General features: G+C 37.3%; 1 protein-coding gene across 12 annotated transcripts in view; it reads right to left on the minus strand.

Annotated features, from left to right (window-relative positions):
- Nucleotides 1-17,652, minus strand: part of DNAH12 (dynein axonemal heavy chain 12) — a 210,872-nt gene that overhangs the window by 40,902 nt on the left and 152,318 nt on the right. For 9 of the 12 annotated variants that reach the window (XM_042979211.1, XM_007084416.3, XM_042979212.1 and 6 more), the window contains 5 exons: nt 12,112-12,326; nt 11,180-11,372; nt 9,161-9,353; nt 7,445-7,617; nt 3,248-3,388 (listed from right to left, as the gene is read on the minus strand). In XM_042979211.1, the coding sequence (XP_042835145.1) occupies nt 3,248-3,388; nt 7,445-7,617; nt 9,161-9,353; nt 11,180-11,372; nt 12,112-12,326 (915 nt within the window). Of the gene's footprint in view, nt 1-3,247; nt 3,389-7,444; nt 7,618-9,160; nt 9,354-11,179; nt 11,373-12,111; nt 12,349-17,652 lie in introns of those variants that run through there. The other 3 variants (XM_042979213.1, XM_042979219.1, XM_042979220.1) reach the window with 3 other exon arrangements.

Below are 17,652 nucleotides of genomic sequence, written 5' to 3' on the forward strand. Positions count from 1 at the left end.
TCATGCTGCCTAAATAATGCAAATTTATTTTCTCAGAGTTCTGGAGTCTAGAAGTTTGGATCAGGGTTCTGGCTGATTTGGTTTCTGATGAGACCTCTTCCTAGCTTGTAGACAGTGACCTCCTTACTTTGTCCTCACATGGCCTTTCTTCTGTGTGCATATGGACAGAGAGAGTACTTTGGTATCTCTCTTTTTAAAGGGACATTAATTCTGTCAGATCAGGACCATACCTTTATGACTTTATTTAACCTGAATTACTTCCTTAGAGGTCTCATCTCTAAATATAGCCACAATGGAAGTTAGTGCATCAACATATGAATTTGAGGGAAACACAACTATTCAGTCCATAACTATATCTATTAAAGAAATTGAATTGATAATTAAATTGATAACCTTCCAAAACAGAAACCACCACATTAAAATGGGTTCTGGAGAATTCTACCAAACTTATAGGAAGAAATTATACCAATTCTTTGCAATCTCTTCCAGAAAATAGCAGAAGGAATACTTTCCTAATTACTCTATGAAGCTAATATCACCCTAATGCCAAAATTACACAGATAAAAGAAAACTACAGACCAATATCTCTCAAGAACATGGATACAAAAATTCTCAACAAGATACTGGCAGTTGAATCAAACAATGTATAAAAAGAATAACACACCACAACAAAGTGGTATTTGTTCCAGGAATGTAAAGCTGTTTCAACATTAAAAAAAATCAATAAATGTAATCTATCATATAGATAAACTACAGAAGAAAAAGCACATGATCATATCAGTAGATGCAGAAAAGGCATTTGACAAAATCCAATACCCTTTCATGATAAAAATTCTCAGCAAACTTAGAGGGGAACGTCCTCAACTTGATAAAGAACATTTACCAAAAAAAACCTACGGCTAACATCATACTTAAAAATAAGAAACTAGAAACTTTCCCACTAAGATCAGTAACAAAACAAGGATGTCCCTTTTCATCATTTCTTGTCAATATCATACTGAAAGTCCTGACTAATGCAATAAGAAAAAAAGATGTATTGCCTTTGTTTGTGGATAACATGATTATCTACGTAGAAAATCCAAAAATCTGAAAGAATTGACAACAAACTCCTAGAACTAATATGCAGTTATATTAGCAAGGTTGCAGGATACAATGTTAATATACAAAAATCACTTTCATATAGATCAACAACAAGTGGAATTTGAAATTAAAAACACAAATGCCATTTGCATTGACACTCAAAAAGTGAAATACTTAGATATAAATTGAACAAATCATGTACAAGATCTATGTGAGAAAAACTATGACAATGTGATGAAAGAAATCAAAGAACTAAATAAATGGAGAGATATTCCATGTTCATGAATAGGGAGAATCAATATTGTCAAGGTGTCAGTTCTTCCCAATTTGATCTATAGATTTAATGCAATCTCATGCAAAATCCAAGCAAGTTATTTTGCGTATAACTGACGGAGTTATTCTAACATTTATACAGAGGGGCAAAAGACCAAGAATATCCAACACAATATTGAAGGAGAAGAACACAACTGGAAAACTGACATCACTGGACTTCAAGGCTTACTATAAAGCTACAGTAATCAAAATAGGGTGGTGTGGGTAAAAAAAAAGACAAATCAATGGAACAGAATTTTGTGAATACTGACAAACTGATTTTCTATAAAGTTCACTTTATATGAAGAGACACAAGACTCAGAATAGCCAAAACAATATTTAAGAACAAAGCCTAGGACTGACACTACCTGACTTCAAGACTTAGTATAAGGCTAATTAAGTCAATACTACAAAAAAAACAAATAGATCAGTATACAGAATAAAGAATTTAAAAATACACCCATAAATAGAACCACCTGATCTTTGACAAAAAGCAAGGGCAGTACAATGGAACAAAGACAGTCTTTTCAACAAATGGTGTTGGAACAGCTGGATGTCCACCTGCAAAAATAATAATAATAATAATAATAATAAATCTAGACAGAGACCTTTCACAAAAATTAACTCAAAATGAATCATAGACATAAATGTAAAATGCAAAACTGTAAAATTCCTAGAAGATTACATAGTAGAAAATCTAGGTGCCCTTAGGTAGGGCAATGATTTTTTTATATATAACACCATGAACCATGAAAGAAAGAAGCTGGACTTCATTAAAATTTAAAACTTCTGCTCTGCCAAAGACACTGTCAAAAGGAGAAGGCAAGCCACAGACTGGGAGAGAATATTTGCAAAAGGCATACCTGATGAAGGACTGTCATCCAACTCAACAATAAAAAATGAACAATCAAACTGATTCAAAAGTGGCCAAAAGACCTAACAGATACCTTACTGAAGAAGATATAAGGATGGCAAATAAGCATACAAAACATTAACAGCATCATGTGTCGTTAGCAAATTGTAAATTGAAATGAGAGAACAATACATATCTATTAGAATGGTCAAAATCCAGAATGCTGACAAGACCAAATGCTGGCAAGGATCTGGAGCAACAGGAACTCTTACTCATTGCTGGTGGAATGCAAAATGGTGCAACTACTTTGGAAGAGAGTTTCTTAAAAACTAAACATACTCTTACCACATGACTCAGCAATCTTCGGTAATTAAATGAGTTGAAAACTTATGTATATACAAAACATACACACAAATGTTTATAATTTTATGGTTAATATTCAAAACTTGGAAGTAATCAAAATGTCTTTCAGTAGGTGAATAAACTGTGGTACACCCAGAGAATGGAATATTATTTCGTGCTAAAAAGAAAGAAGCTATCAAGTCATGAAAAAACATGGAAGGGCCTTAAGTGCATATTATTAAGTGAAAGAAATCAATTTGAAAAGGCTCTATTTCTTTTTTTTTAAGTAATCTCTACACCCAATGTGGGGCTTGAACTCAAAACCCCAAGGTTAAGAGTTGCATGTCCTACCAATTGAGCCAGCCAGGCACCCTGAAAAGACCTCTATTTCTTGACCTGGTTGGTGGTTACACAGACTTCTGCTTTATAAGAATTCATTGAACTGTACATGAATATTTTGTCGACTTTTACGTGTGACTCACATTTTAAAAATCTAAAAAACATCCAAACACCAATACTATTACAGAGAAATGGACAAGTAAAATCATGACTTAAGCAGAGCAAAAACATGGTATCTTTCTGTGAGAAACCATCCTCATAGATTAGTTTCCCCATGCAAGTTTTTAAAATAAATAAATTAAGATAAAGCAAGTAACTTACAGAAGAAGATTGGCACACAATAAAAAGGAAAACAGCAGCTTGTCCTTCTCAAATAGTGATCGGCATATATTACAATATAAGTTGTATGTGAAGTGGTCATTTAAATATCGTAGGCGCTTTTCCAAAATTTTGGATTTGTTACTAAAAGGTTGAAAAACAGGCAAATATACCGTCAAACAAAACTAAGAAAAAATAAGTAACATATGAACATATAAGTAGCCACTGTTAAACACACACACACACACACACACACACACACACACACACACACACACACACACGAGTGCATATAAAATGGTGAAATCTGGGGCGCCTGGGTGGCTCAGTCGGTTAAGCGGCCGACTTCGGCTCAGGTCATGATCTCACGGTCCGTGAGTTCAAGCCCCGCGTTGGGCTCTGTGCTGACAGCTCAGAGCCTGGAGCCTGTTACAGATTCTGTGTCTCCCTCTCTCTGACCCTCCCCGTTCATGCTCTGTCTCTCTCTGTCTCAAAAATAAATAAACGTTAAAAAATTAAAAAAAAAAATAAAAAATTAAAAAAAAAATAAAATGGTGAAATCTGAGGAAGTTCTGTCAATTTCCTGGTTGTGATATTGTACTATAATAATGTAAAACTGTTACCACAGGAGACACTGAATGAAGGATATATATAGGGCCTCCCTGTGTAGTTTTGTGTGTGTGCAACTTCTTCTAAATTTATATGTAAAAGACAGGTTATAAGACTATGAGAAAATAAAATAGGGTTTATACCATCTCTCTATTTTCAAAATTCTGAACTTATTATATTCCAAAATGACTGAAAATAATCACTAAATTAAGATACTTGCTGAATCTCTATTGGTGTGAATTTTTTTCTGGGTAGGGGACTATAAGAGATAAAGAATTATGAAATATTTACCTGTCCCAAAGAAGCATCAAATCTAGATCAAGATGTATACATTTAAAAAAAAAAAAAAAGATGAAAAGCATCAAATCTAGATCAAGATGTATACATTTAAAAAAAAAAAAGATGAAAAGTCAGAAAACATATGAACAAAAGGTTACTTCCAGATGTGGTTATGGCTAATATCTGTCTTCTTTATGCTCTTATATGTTCAAAATTTTGCAATAATCACATATTACTTTCATTTTTTTAGTCCAAAAATTTTATCAGTAATATTTAAAAGACACTCATTCTGGGGAAGTTTGGGCAGATACATACATACATACATACATACATACATACATAAGCAAGCAAGCAAGCAAGCAATTACCACATGACCCAGCAACTGCACTCCTGGGCATTTATCCTAGAAATGAAAACTTATGCTCACATAAAAACCTGTACATGTTATTCATAAGAGCTAAAAATTGGAAATAACCCAGATGTCCTGTAGTACATCGATACCATGAAATATTTCTCAGCAATAAAAAGGAACAAACTACTGACACACACAACAACCTGAATGAGTCCCCAGAGAATTAAGCTGGGTGAATAAAAGCTAATCCTTAAAAGCTATGTGCTATATGATCCCATTTATATGACATTCTTGAAATGACAAAATTGCAGAAACGGAGAATGGATTAGTGGTTCTCAAAGATTAAGGAGAGGGTGGGGATGGGAAAGAAGTGGGTGTGGCTATAAAAGGGCAGCATGGGAATCCTTGTGGTAATAGTGGTATTCCCTATCTTGACTGTATCAACAGCAATGTCCTGGTTGTGATCATTGTAGAAGTTTTCAAGATGTCACCATTGAGGAAACTGGGTAGAGAATACACAGGATTGCTCTATTTTCTTTCTTTCTTTCTCTTTCTTTCTTTCTTTCTTTCTTTCTTTCTTTCTTTCTTTCTTTCTTTCCTTTCTTTCTTTCTCTCTCTCTTTCTCTCTTTCTCTCTTTTTCTCTTTCTTTCTAATGTCTACACCCAACGCCTGGCTCAAACTCACAACCCCAAGATCAAGAGTTGCATGCTCCACCAACTGAGCCAGCCAGGCACCCCCACTGTATAATTTCTTATAACTACATGTGAATCTACATTTATCTCAAAATTAATTTTAATTTTAAATTTTAGTTTAATTTTTAAAAAGCAATCCTTTGATCCATGGAAAGGTGAGAGAAGAGTAGGGGATAGTGACACTTCTCTGAGCAGACCTTTAGTTCAGGATTTACTTCTGGAGTCATATTAATGGGTTATGTGCTCACAAATATAATAAAATTAAAATCAACAAGGGTGAAGGGAAAACTCTAAAATGAAATTTAAAAAAAAATCCAAACCAACAACAAATGAACCTAACTGTATTTCACATCAATAACATTGCCATGCTGAAGGAGGAAAAATTAACACAAGTAATTTTTTGAATATAGTTTTTTATGTCTAAAAACAAAAAGACTGTAATTTTCTGTGTGGACATCTGCATTCAATTCTCTTCAGTATATACCTAAGAATCACTGGATTTGCTGATTACTAGATCATATGGCAAATCTATGTTTAATATTTTCAAGAATGTCCTCAATATTTCTAAAGTGGCAGCACTAATTTACATTCCTGCCAGCAGAGTGTATGAGGGTTCTGATGACTCTGCATCCTTGCTGACACTTGTAATCGACATTTATGTCAATTCCTCAACTTGAATTTTCTCCATCGTGTGGATGGTGTAAGTTCAAATTCCAAATCCCAACTGGTAATCTTAGGGATTTCAGTCACTCCAGCGAGACTGTTCTACCAAGAGCCCATGTAGACCATATATGGTAGGCTCAAATCATATTTTTATTCTACTTAACAAATACAGGAGTTACTAAGTACCAGATGCTGCGATAAACACTTCACAAATATTAAATTCTTATAACAATTCTAAAAGGTAGGTATGATTATTATCTCTATTTTATAGATAAAAAAAATTTGAGGCAATTACAGAAAGGTTAACTGACTTGACTGTACTAATGTAGCTAGTATGTGGCAGAACTGAGATTTCACCGCCTACTCCAGTCTGACTTTAAAACCTGTGTATGTTTATTAATTGATTAAAGTGAAAATATCTAGCAAACAATTAGAAATGTGGGCCTGGGAGCACCTGGGTGGCTCAGCCAGTTGAGTGACTTGATTTCAGCTCAGGTCATGATCCCAGGGTCATGGGATGGAGCCCAGGTTATGATCCCAGGGTCATGTGGGGACTCCATGCTGAGTGTGGAGACTGCTTGGGATTCCCTCTCTCTTTTTTCCTCTCTCTCTCCCTCTGCCCCTCTCGCCCACTTGCACACACTCTCTCTACAAATAAAAAAAAAATTTAAGGGGCACCTGGGTGGCTCAGTTGGTTGAGCATCCAACTTCAGCTCAGGTCATGATCTCATGGCTTGTGAGTTTGAGCCCTGCATCGGGTTCTGTGCTGACAGCTCAGAGCCTGGAACCTGCTTCAGATTCTGTCTCTCTCTCTCTCTCTCTCTCTCTCTCTCTCTCTCTCAAAAATAAATAAACATTAACAAATTTAAAAAAATTAATTACAAAGAAATATGGGACTGAAGCTTTTTATTTTTTAAATTTTATTCCTTCATTCATTCATTCATTTTTAAAATTTATTTATTTTTGAGAGAGACTGCACGCATGAGCAGAGCAGGGGCGGGGCAGAGAGAGAGGGAGAGAGTGAGAATCCCAAGCAGACTCTGCACTGTCAGCGTGGAGCCCTACACGGGACTCAAACTCATGAAACCTGAGATCATGACCTGAGTCAAAATCAAGAGTCAGAGGTCAACTAAATGAGCCACCCAGGCACCCCAAATTTTATTTATTTTTTTAAGAATTTATTTTTAAGCAATTTCTACACCCAACATGGGGTTCAAACTCACAACCCAAGATCAAGAGTTGCTTGCTCTACTGACTGAGCCAGCCAGGCACCCTGGGACTGAAACTTTTTAGAGATCTCAAAGGTGGAGAAAGATATTGTAGTTGCCAGCAAAGATAAGTCAGGTGCCATATTAAAATATTTAAAAGAGGCAGGGAGGACTAAAGCTAATCCTTCTATGCCTACATTTTGAGTGGGGGTGAAATAAAACTTAGAATAAAATGGAGGCTTTCTCTCTCCCTCTCTTTCTTTCAACTTTTCCTATTTTTAAATACTCTGTAATGAATGCATATTACATATTAAGAAAAAAAGTTATGTATTTTTTAATGGAAAGCATGGTGGGAATCCAACATAGGGAGGATGAATGAAGCTAGAGAAGGTTTACCTGTCATGAATGGAGTTGATGTAAAGGTTCACAAACCAGGTGAGAGAGTACTGGTACATGGGATCGATGTTAGCCAGGTCTGCAATGCTGAAGAATAATACTGATGAATGTTTAGCAATGGGTCTGTAGCCTTCTCGAGACTCTGCTATTTTGAGTTCTGTTTTCTCTGCAATCTAGAAGAAGAGAAAAATCAAGATTAAGAAGTAGGAAATGTGTTTTTTTAATTATGTGTTTTTCATGTAATAAAGTTTATGTTAAAAAAAAAATAACCCTCTAACTCAATGGCAAAATTACAGAGGTATGGTTTACAAGGAAAGGTTTTAGTATGCTAGAAGCTGGAAAGACAGAAAGACAAAAAGAAAGACAGAAAGACAGAAACAAAGAGGGAGAGAGAGAAAGGGGGAGGGAGAGAGGGAGGAAAAAGGAAAAGGAAGGAAAGAATTAGGAAGGGAGGGAAGAGGAAGAAGGGAGGGAGAATGAATGAAAAATAGTTTAAGGTTGTGTTTCTTGTTTGGGGAATACCAGAGCTGTCAATCTTTGCTTTTTTTGTCTGGATCTGACATGTGTCTACTATAGTCACTCATCTTCTTTTATTTCAATAGGTCAGAGAGAGGGAGAAAGAGAGAAAGAAAGAGGGAGAGGGAGGGAGAGAGAGAGAAGGAAGAAGGGAGGGAGGGAGGGAGGAAGGGGGGGGAGGGAGAGAATGTGCACATGTGTATGTTTAAGGTGTCAACAAGTGTACCAGAACCCAGGAAAGTCTGGGAAAGTAGATTTCACAAATATTTGTTAGCTGATGGGGTTATAGAACAGTACCTTTTCAATTAGCTTCTTGTATGTTTAACATTTCTGGACATAGTAGGGGTGTTAATATTTGACCCCAAAAGAAAAAACTTCTGAAAGATAACAGCTCTTCAGCTGACAACTCTATCTGATAGAATGCTATTCTATAGGAAAAATGTGTAGAGCACTTATTCAATCCACTTTTCCTTCTTTGGACACACTATCTACAGACTCTGCTGAAAGAGTGTGCCTGGGTAGTCATGTTTATACTGAATGATCCTCTTTGTAGCTGATTCAGTCAGGAAGTAGAGATAGAACTGGGCCGAAGATAAGCCAAATCAATTCTTCCCCCAGAGAATTAGAATTTTAAGAGCCTCAGAAGCTGAAGTCAAGTGGTACTGGGCATTAGTGCTAATAAAAGGTAATGGAACCAAAGCCGGTTTCTACAGGCAAGACAAATGTTTGAAGGAACAGATGTAACGTGTTACCAGAGAAATTGGTTTTAAGATGGAGAGGCACATATGAGGACTACACAGTCTTAGAGAGGGGCAGACAAAGAGCATAGAAACTTTCCATTTATTCTTGAGGCCAGTATGTACTTCTGTAATTGGGGAAATAAAATGCTCCCTTGTATCTTTTTTTTTTTTTTTTTCAATTTGAGCATAGTTGACACACAATGTTACATTAGTTTCAGGTATAAATATAGTGACTGGACAAGTTGATACATTATGCTATGTTCACCACAAGTATAGCTACCATCTGTCAGTATACAACACCATTACAATGTTTTTGACTATATTCCTTATGCTGTCCTTGTATCTTTTTTATTTGAGCTAATTTGAGTGTGCTTCTGTTCCTTGCAAACAAACTTTCTCCAGAGTTATACTGGGAGAAAATTGAAGAAGAGTCAAAAGGTTGCTAGGACTCTTTTTTCACCTGCTGTTTCTTTGTTATCTCATTGGACATCATTTTAGCAGAGTCTAAGACTTTAATTGCACTTTCGTCTTCTAAAATGTTGCCTTCTGAAGATGATAATGTTTCTAAAATTTTCTTCTCTATATCTTTTAGCTGTTTCTTATTAGCTGCAGACTGAAGAATAAGGGCATTTCGTTCCTCTTCTAATTCTGGTCTAAAAAGATAGAAACATTTAGTCTAAACTTGCAGTATTTTATCAAGTTCATATCTAAATACTAGGTATCACAATTTTGTAGACAGTTAAATAATTTTGTAGAAATGTAACACAAACTAAGATATATAACACAAACTTTATCCTAAGGAAAAAGGTTATTTCCATACAAATGATAGTTTGAGAAACATGAGCAAAAAATGATCATTAAATTCATATATGTGAAATGTGGCAATAACTTAATAATTCTAAGAATGTGCTATGTTTATCCATACAGCTTAGATAGTTTTGTGAGGATAAGAACTGGAGAAGAAACACAACAGAAAACTTCTTATCTATTCGTTGGCTTTTTCATATTCAGTGTTACTTTCATTATCTCTTCCGCAAGAGCAGAATCAGAAAAGATGACTCATCATACAATTGTCTCTTCAGGTAAAAGACAAAATTGGCACTTAACATCTTTACAAATATAGTATAAGACTTCAAAATATCATAATTCACCATGTTCAGGAATATGTTAGGACATGGTTCTGTCTTGGATACTATACAAGTGGGATTCAAATATTGGAAGTAACAAAAGTAACACACGATTACATAATTTCCCTTATAATTTGGTTTCATAAAATAGAGTGCTTGATAATGCTATGTGAAGCTCCAAGTGGAATCAAAGATTTCTTTCAGGAAGCAATCCTTTACTAGTAGCCCTATCAGGTATTTTAATATCTTTTTCTCATTTAAAACATAACACATGCTAGTAATGGAAAAATACATAACGTATAAAAAAATAATTAAAATTATCCACAATCTTACCACCCTTAGAGATAACCACTGTTAACATTCTGGCATATTCCCTCCCAAGTGGACAGATATATATACATATAATTCATGCATTAACTTTTTTTTTAACAAAATATTACCCATACCATGTATAGTTTTGTATCCTGTTTTTTCATTCTTATCTAAGTATTTCATCACTCATTCTTATTTTACTATTTCACTATATAACTCAACTATTTCATTATTTCATTAACATCCTATATTTAAGTCTTTCAACACATTTCTGATTTTGTCCACAGCATATATTCTTAGGGATGAACTCTTTGGCTCAAACAATCAGATACAAGTCTGAAGTCATGGCATGTCTCCTGAATCCTACTACCCATACTAGGAGCCCAATATAACATGGTTGGCTTACGACTTACTTGTTACAGAATGGCTATTTTATTTTATTTTTTATGTTTGTTTTTATTTTTTGAGAGAGGGTGAGCGCATGCAAGCGGGGGATGGGGAGAAGGAAGGGGAGGGAGAGAATCCCAAGCACAGGGTACAATCTCACGATCATGAGATCATGACCTGAGCTGAAATAAGAGGTGGATGCTCAACTGAATGAGCCACCCAGGTACCCCCAGAACAGCTATTTTAAAGGATTACATCCTTATTTTATAACAATACATAAAATTCGACAAGGTTTTGGAATAATCACATAACAAAAGTATTAATGACCTACAAATATTCCTCTTTAGGCCATCTGGAAGCATATAAGGAAATGTATGCACTTCACTCATATGAGGACTTTAAGATACAAAACAGATGAACATAAGGGAATGGAAGCAAAAATAATATAAAAACAGGGAGGGGGACAAAACATAAGAGACTCTTAAATATGGAGAACAAACAGAGGGTTGCTGGAGGGGTTGTGGGAGGGGGGATGGGCTAAATGGGTAAAGGGCATTAAGGAATCTACTCCTGAAATCATTGTTGCACTATATGCTAACTAACTTGGATGTAAATTTTAAAAAATAAAGAAAATTGAAAAAAAAAATACACACCTCTCCTTTGCAACAACAATACCTAGTAACTGATCTTCAAGTCCTTCCGGAGTTATCATGAAATTGAGCAAAGACACCTTTGTAGCCAGTTCTGGCATAAAGTGTGGATTTCTCAGTTTTGTGGTGATATAAAACTTGAAATCAAAGGAATACTCAATAATGACCTCACCAAGTCTGATGCAGTCAATGCCACCTATATTTCAGAAAGCAAACACATGATAAGTAAGCCACAGTTGTATAGCTCCTCCATGTTAAGGCCATTCCTGAGATAAGTAACGGGTCTTAAAGTAATATAAAATAGAATAGAGGTGTGACAAAAGTCATGGACACACAGGCAAATAAGGAATCATACAGCAGGACTCATTCATTCTGGAGGGGTCTAAGACATTTTCTGTCGTTGTCATGGAGCCTTCTAAATCAAAATTCCTTTTGATCTTGCCTCCTCTATAAATTTTCAATCATGAGTCCAAGATTATTTGTACATTACTAAAGCTCTTAAAAATACTAGAGTTTGGCAGAGATAAAAATTTTTATAAGCAGAAAGATGTAAGGTTGGCACTATCTACCCAAAGTCAACTCTGGTCCACATTAACCATTACTATTCATACTAATGGACTTTCTGAGCTCCATGGTCACAAGATAAAGTAATTTCAGGCTGGCTTCAACTTCTTTATATTCTCTACTGAACAACCATCTAGATAACAGTGGTTAACATAATGAACAGAGGGCAAGATATTTATTTTAGAATATCTGACCAAAATTCATTCCTGATACTTGTTTCAAATTTCCTTTCACACATAACAATGACCCAGAAGTTTGAGTTATTAACATTATTCTTAAATTTATGTAGTGGCTTTCTTGCCTTAAAGATATGTCTTAAAGATAATCCAACCATCTTTCAGTGCTACCAGCTAATATTAATGAACTTCTACCTTGCTTAAAAGTTTGTCTAAGGAGTAAAGGCTCCAAAGATGGGTCCAGTTCTTCACCAACATTTTCTAATAGAAGTGGAGTTCCAAACTGAATACAATTTTCCAGTGTTCTCATATAGTCCGAATCAGATAACTTAATAATGCTAAGCTGATTTTCTTTTTCAGAGTTTTTGATCCACTTATTGGCTTGACCCTGAGGGTCAATCATTAAGGGCCTAGAATATAATAAGAAAAATTCTGAGGGAAATAAATAGATGTCAGTATTTCTTTAAAATTATGTAATTTAAATAATAAACATCACCATCAATCTGTATCAATGCAAAGTGTTTACGTACATTATCAGGATTAATCTTCACGAGAGTCCTATGAGAAAAAAAGTAAACACTTTCTTATACTATACACAAAAATAAATTCAAAATGGATGAAAGACCTAAATGTGACACAAAACCACCCTAGAGGAGAGCAATAACCTCTTTGACATTGGCTGTCACTACTTCTTACTAGATATGTCTCTTGAGGCAAGGGAAACAAAAGCAAAAATAAACTATTGGGACTTCATCAAGACAAGATGCTTCTGCACAGAAAAGGAAACAATCAATAAAATGAAAAGGCAACTGACAGAATGGAAGACTATGTTTGCAAATGACATATCTGATAAAGAGTCTCCAAAATCTATAAAGAACTTATCAAACTCAACACCCAAAAATATCTAGCTAAAAAATGGGCAGGGGCACCTAGGTGGCTCAATGGGTTAAGCATCTGCCTCTTGATTTCAGCTCAGGTCATGATTTCATGTTTCATGGGTTCAAGCACCATGTCAGGTTCTGTGCTGATAGTGCAAAGCCTGTTTGGGATTCTCTGCCCCCTCTCTCTCTGCCCCTCCTCTGCTCCTGCATGCATATGTGCTGTGTGTGTGTGTGTGTGTGTGTGTGTGTGTGTGTGTACATAAATGGTAGAAGACATGAATAGATTTTCCCAAAGAAGACATAAAAATGGCTAGCACACACATGAAAAGGCGCTCAACACCACTCAACATCCGGGAAATACAAATCAAAACCATAATGAAGAGAACCTGGGTGGCTCAGTCTGTTAAGCATCCAGCTCTTGATTTTGGCTCAGGTCATGATCTCCTGGTTGTGAGATCAAGCACCGCATTGGGCTCCACACTGGGTGTGGAGCCTGCTTAAGATTCTCTCTCTCCCCCTTCCTCTGCCCCTCCCCTGCTCATGCACATTCTATCTCTCTCTCTCTCAAAAAAAAAAAAAAAAAAAAAAAAACTGCAATGAGGTATCACCTCATACCAGTTAGAATGTCTAAAATTAACAACACAGGAAATAAGAGGTGTTGGGGAAAATGTGCAATTTTTGTCATTTATCTTTGAAATGAAGAAAGTCAGTCTCAGGGAGTACTTTGTCCAAGGTTCCAAAATTAGTTCCAAGTCAGAAGTAGAATCTTGTGAACCTGTAAGCTGTGCTCTTTCAAATATAATGCATGGTCTTCATGGTAATTTTAATAAATGACATCTATTAACATAATATGAAACATAAACCTATTTATTTGATAAAAACTTAAAATGGGAGCTACCAGCCTATAATGGATTCCCTCAGGTTATGAGTAGAACCAAAAACTAAGTTTCCAAATTTTGTCTGGTATGTACTTGAGACCTATTTAGTAAATTTTTCTATGCCATTATGGTAAAGGCTTTGTGATCAATAACAAACAATTCATGGTTTCAGATATTTAAAAAATAATGTGCTTTCCTCTTTTTCTATGATGATATTGACTGTCCTAGGTTCCTTTTATATTCAGTACAGTGCATGAAATCATTCCCACTGTTGGTGGGAATGCAAACTTGTACAGCCACTCTGGAAAACAGTATGGAGATATCTCAAAAAGTTAAAAATAGAACTACCCTATGATCCAGTAATGGTACTACTAGGTATTTACCCAAAGGATATAAAAATACTGATTTGAAGGGGCACATGTATCCCCATGTTTATAGCAGCATTACTAACAATAGCCAAATTATGGAAAGAGCCCAGAGAGGTCGGAGGGAAGATGGCGGTGTAGGAGGACGCTGGGCTCACCGCGCGTCCTGCTGATCACTTAGGTTCCACCTACACCTGCCTAAATAACCCAGAAAACCGCCAGAGGATTAGCAGAACGGAGTCTCCGGAGCCAAGCGCAGACGAGAGGCCCACGGAAGAGGGTAGGAAGGGCGGCGAGGCGGTGCGCGCTCCACGGACTGGCGGGAGGGAGCCGGGGCGGAGGGGCGGCTCGCCAGCCAAGCAGAGCCCCCGAGTCTGGCTGGCAAAAGCGGAGGGGCCGGACAGACTGTGTTCCGACAGCAAGCGCGACTTAGCGTCTGGGAGGTCATAAGTTAACAGCTCTGCTCGGAAAGCGGGAAGGCTGGAGGACAAAGGGAGGGAGAGCTGCTGAGCCCCCGGACGGCAGAGCTCAGCTTGGCGGGGAACAAAGGCGCCAGCGCCATCTCCCCCGCCCATCCCCCAGCCAAAATCCCAAAGGGAACCAGTTCCTGCCAGGGAACTTGCTCACTCCGCGCAAACACCCAACTCTGTGCTTCTGCGAAGCCAAACCTCCGGCAGCGGATCTGACTCCCTCCCGCTGCCACAGGGCTCCTCCTGAAGTGGATCACCTAAGGAGAAGCGAGCTAAGCCTGCCCCTCCAGCCCCCGTGCACCTTGCCTACCCACCCCAGCTAATACGCCAGATCCCCAGCACCACAAGCCTGGCAGTGTGCAAGTAGCCCAGATGGGCCACGCCACCCCACAGTGAATCCCGCCCCTAGGAGAGGGGAAGAGAAGGCACACACCAGTCTGACTGTGGCCCCAGCGGTGGGCTGGGGGCAGACATCAGGTCGGACTGCGGCCCCGCCCACCAACTCCAGTTAAACACCACAGCACGGGGGAAGTGCCCTGCAGGTCCTCACCATTCCAGGGACTATCCAAAATGACCAAATGGAAGAATTCCCCTCAGAAGAATCTCCAGGAAATAACAACAGCTAATGAACTGATCAAAAAGGATTTAAATAATATAACAGAAAGTGAATTTAGAATAATAGTCATAAAATTAATCGCTGGGCTTGAAAACAGTATAGAGGACAGCAGAGAATCTCTTGCCACAGAGATCAAGGGACTAAGGAACAGTCACGAGGAACTGAAAAGCACTTTAAACGAAATGCAAAACAAAATGGAAACGACGACAGCTCGGATTGAAGAGGCAGAGGAGAGAATAGGTGAACTAGAAGATAAAGTTATGGAAAAAGAGGAAGCTGAGAGAAAGAGAGATAAAAAAATCCAGGAGTATGAGGGGAAAATTAGAGAACTAAGCGATACACTAAAAAGAAATAATATACGCATAATTGGTATCCCAGAGGAGGAAGAGAGAGGGAAAGGTGCTGAAGGGGTACTTGAAGAAATTATAGCTGAGAACTTCCCTGAACTGGGGAAGGAAAAAGGCATTGAAATCCAAGAGGCACAGAGATCTCCCTTCAGACGTAACTTGAATCGATCTTCTGCACGACATATCATAGTGAAACTGGCAAAATACAAGGATGAAGAGAAAATTCTGAAAGCAGCAAGGGATAAACGTGCCCTCACATATAAAGGGAGACCTATAAGACTTGTGACTGATCTCTCTTTTGAAACTTGGCAGGCCAGAAAGGATTGGCACGATATCTTCAATGTATTGAACAGAAAAAATATGCAGCCGAGAATCCTTTATCCAGCAAGTCTGTCATTTAGAATAGAAGGAGAGATAAAGGTCTTCCCAAACAAACAAAAACTGAAGGAATTTGTCACCACTAAACCAGCCCTACAAGAGATCCTAAGGGGGATCCTGTGAGACAAAGTACCAGAGACATCACTACAAGCATAAAACATACAGACATCACAATGACTCTAAACCCGTATCTTTCTATAATAACACTGAATGTAAATGGATTAAATGCGCCAACCAAAAGACACAGGGTATCAGAATGGATAAAAAAACAAGACCCATCTATTTGCTGTCTACAAGAGACTCATTTGAGATCTGAGGACACCTTTAGATTGAGAGTGAGGGGATGGAGAACTATTTATCATGCTCCTGGAAGCCAAAAGAAAGCTGGAGTAGCCATACTTATATCAGACAAACTAGACTTTAAATTAAAGGCTGTAACAAGAGATGAAGAAGGGCATTATATAATAATTACAGGGTCTATCCATCAGGAAGAGCTAACAATTATAAATGTCTATGCGCCGAATACCGGAGCCCCCAAATATATAAAACAATTACTCACAAACATAAGCAACCTTATTGATAAGAATGTGGTCATTGCAGGGGACTTTAACACCCCACTTACAGAAATGGATAGATCATCTAGACACACGGTCAATAAAGAAACAAGGGCCCTGAATGATACATTGGATCAGATGGACTTGACAGATATATTTAGAACTCTGCATCCCAAAGCAACAGAATATACTTTCTTCTCGAGTGCACATGGAACATTCTCCAAGATAGATCATATACTGGGTCACAAAACAGCCCTCCATAAGTTTACAAGAATTGAAATTATACCATGCATACTTTCAGACCACAATGCTATGAAGCTTGAAATCAACCACAGGAAAAAGTCTGGAAAACCTCCAAAAGCATGGAGGTTAAAGAACACCCTACTAACGAATGAGTGGGTCAACCAGGCAATTAGAGAAGAAATTAAAAAATATATGGAAACAAATAAAAATGAAAATACAACAATCCAAACGCTTTGGGACGCAGCGAAGGCAGTCCTGAGAGGAAAATACATTGCAATCCAGGCCTATCTCAAGAAACAAGAAAAATCCCAAATACAAAATCTAACAGCACACCTAAAGGAAATAGAAGCAGAACAGCAAAGGCAGCCTAAACCCAGCAGAAGAAGAGAAATAATAAAGATCAGAGCAGAAATAAACAATATAGAATCTAAAAAAACTGTAGAGCAGATCAATGAAACCAAGAGTTGGTTTTTTGAAAAAATAAACAAAATTGACAAACCTCTAGCCAGGCTTCTCAAAAAGAAAAGGGAGATGACCCAAATAGATAAAATCATGAATGAAAATGGAATTATTACAACCAATCCCTCAGAGATACAAACAATTATCAGGGAATACTATGAAAAATTATATGCCAACAAATTGGACAACCTGGAAGAAATGGACAAATTCCTAAACACCCACACTCTTCCAAAACTCAATCAGGAGGAAATAGAAAGCTTGAACAGACCCATAACCAGCGAAGAAATTGAATCGGTTATCAAAAATCTCCCAACAAATAAGAGTCCAGGACCAGATGGCTTCCCAGGGGAGTTCTACCAGACGTTTAAAGCAGAGATAATACCTATCCTTCTCAAGCTATTCCAAGAAATAGAAAGGGAAGGAAAACTTCCAGACTCATTCTATGAAGCCAGTATTACTTTGATTCCTAAACCAGACAGAGACCCAGTAAAAAAAGAGAACTACAGGCCAATATCCCTGATGAATATGGATGCAAAAATTCTCAA

The sequence above is a fragment of the Panthera tigris genome, chromosome A2, assembly GCF_018350195.1.
Source record: "Panthera tigris isolate Pti1 chromosome A2, P.tigris_Pti1_mat1.1, whole genome shotgun sequence".
Taxonomy (NCBI): domain Eukaryota; kingdom Metazoa; phylum Chordata; class Mammalia; order Carnivora; family Felidae; genus Panthera; species Panthera tigris.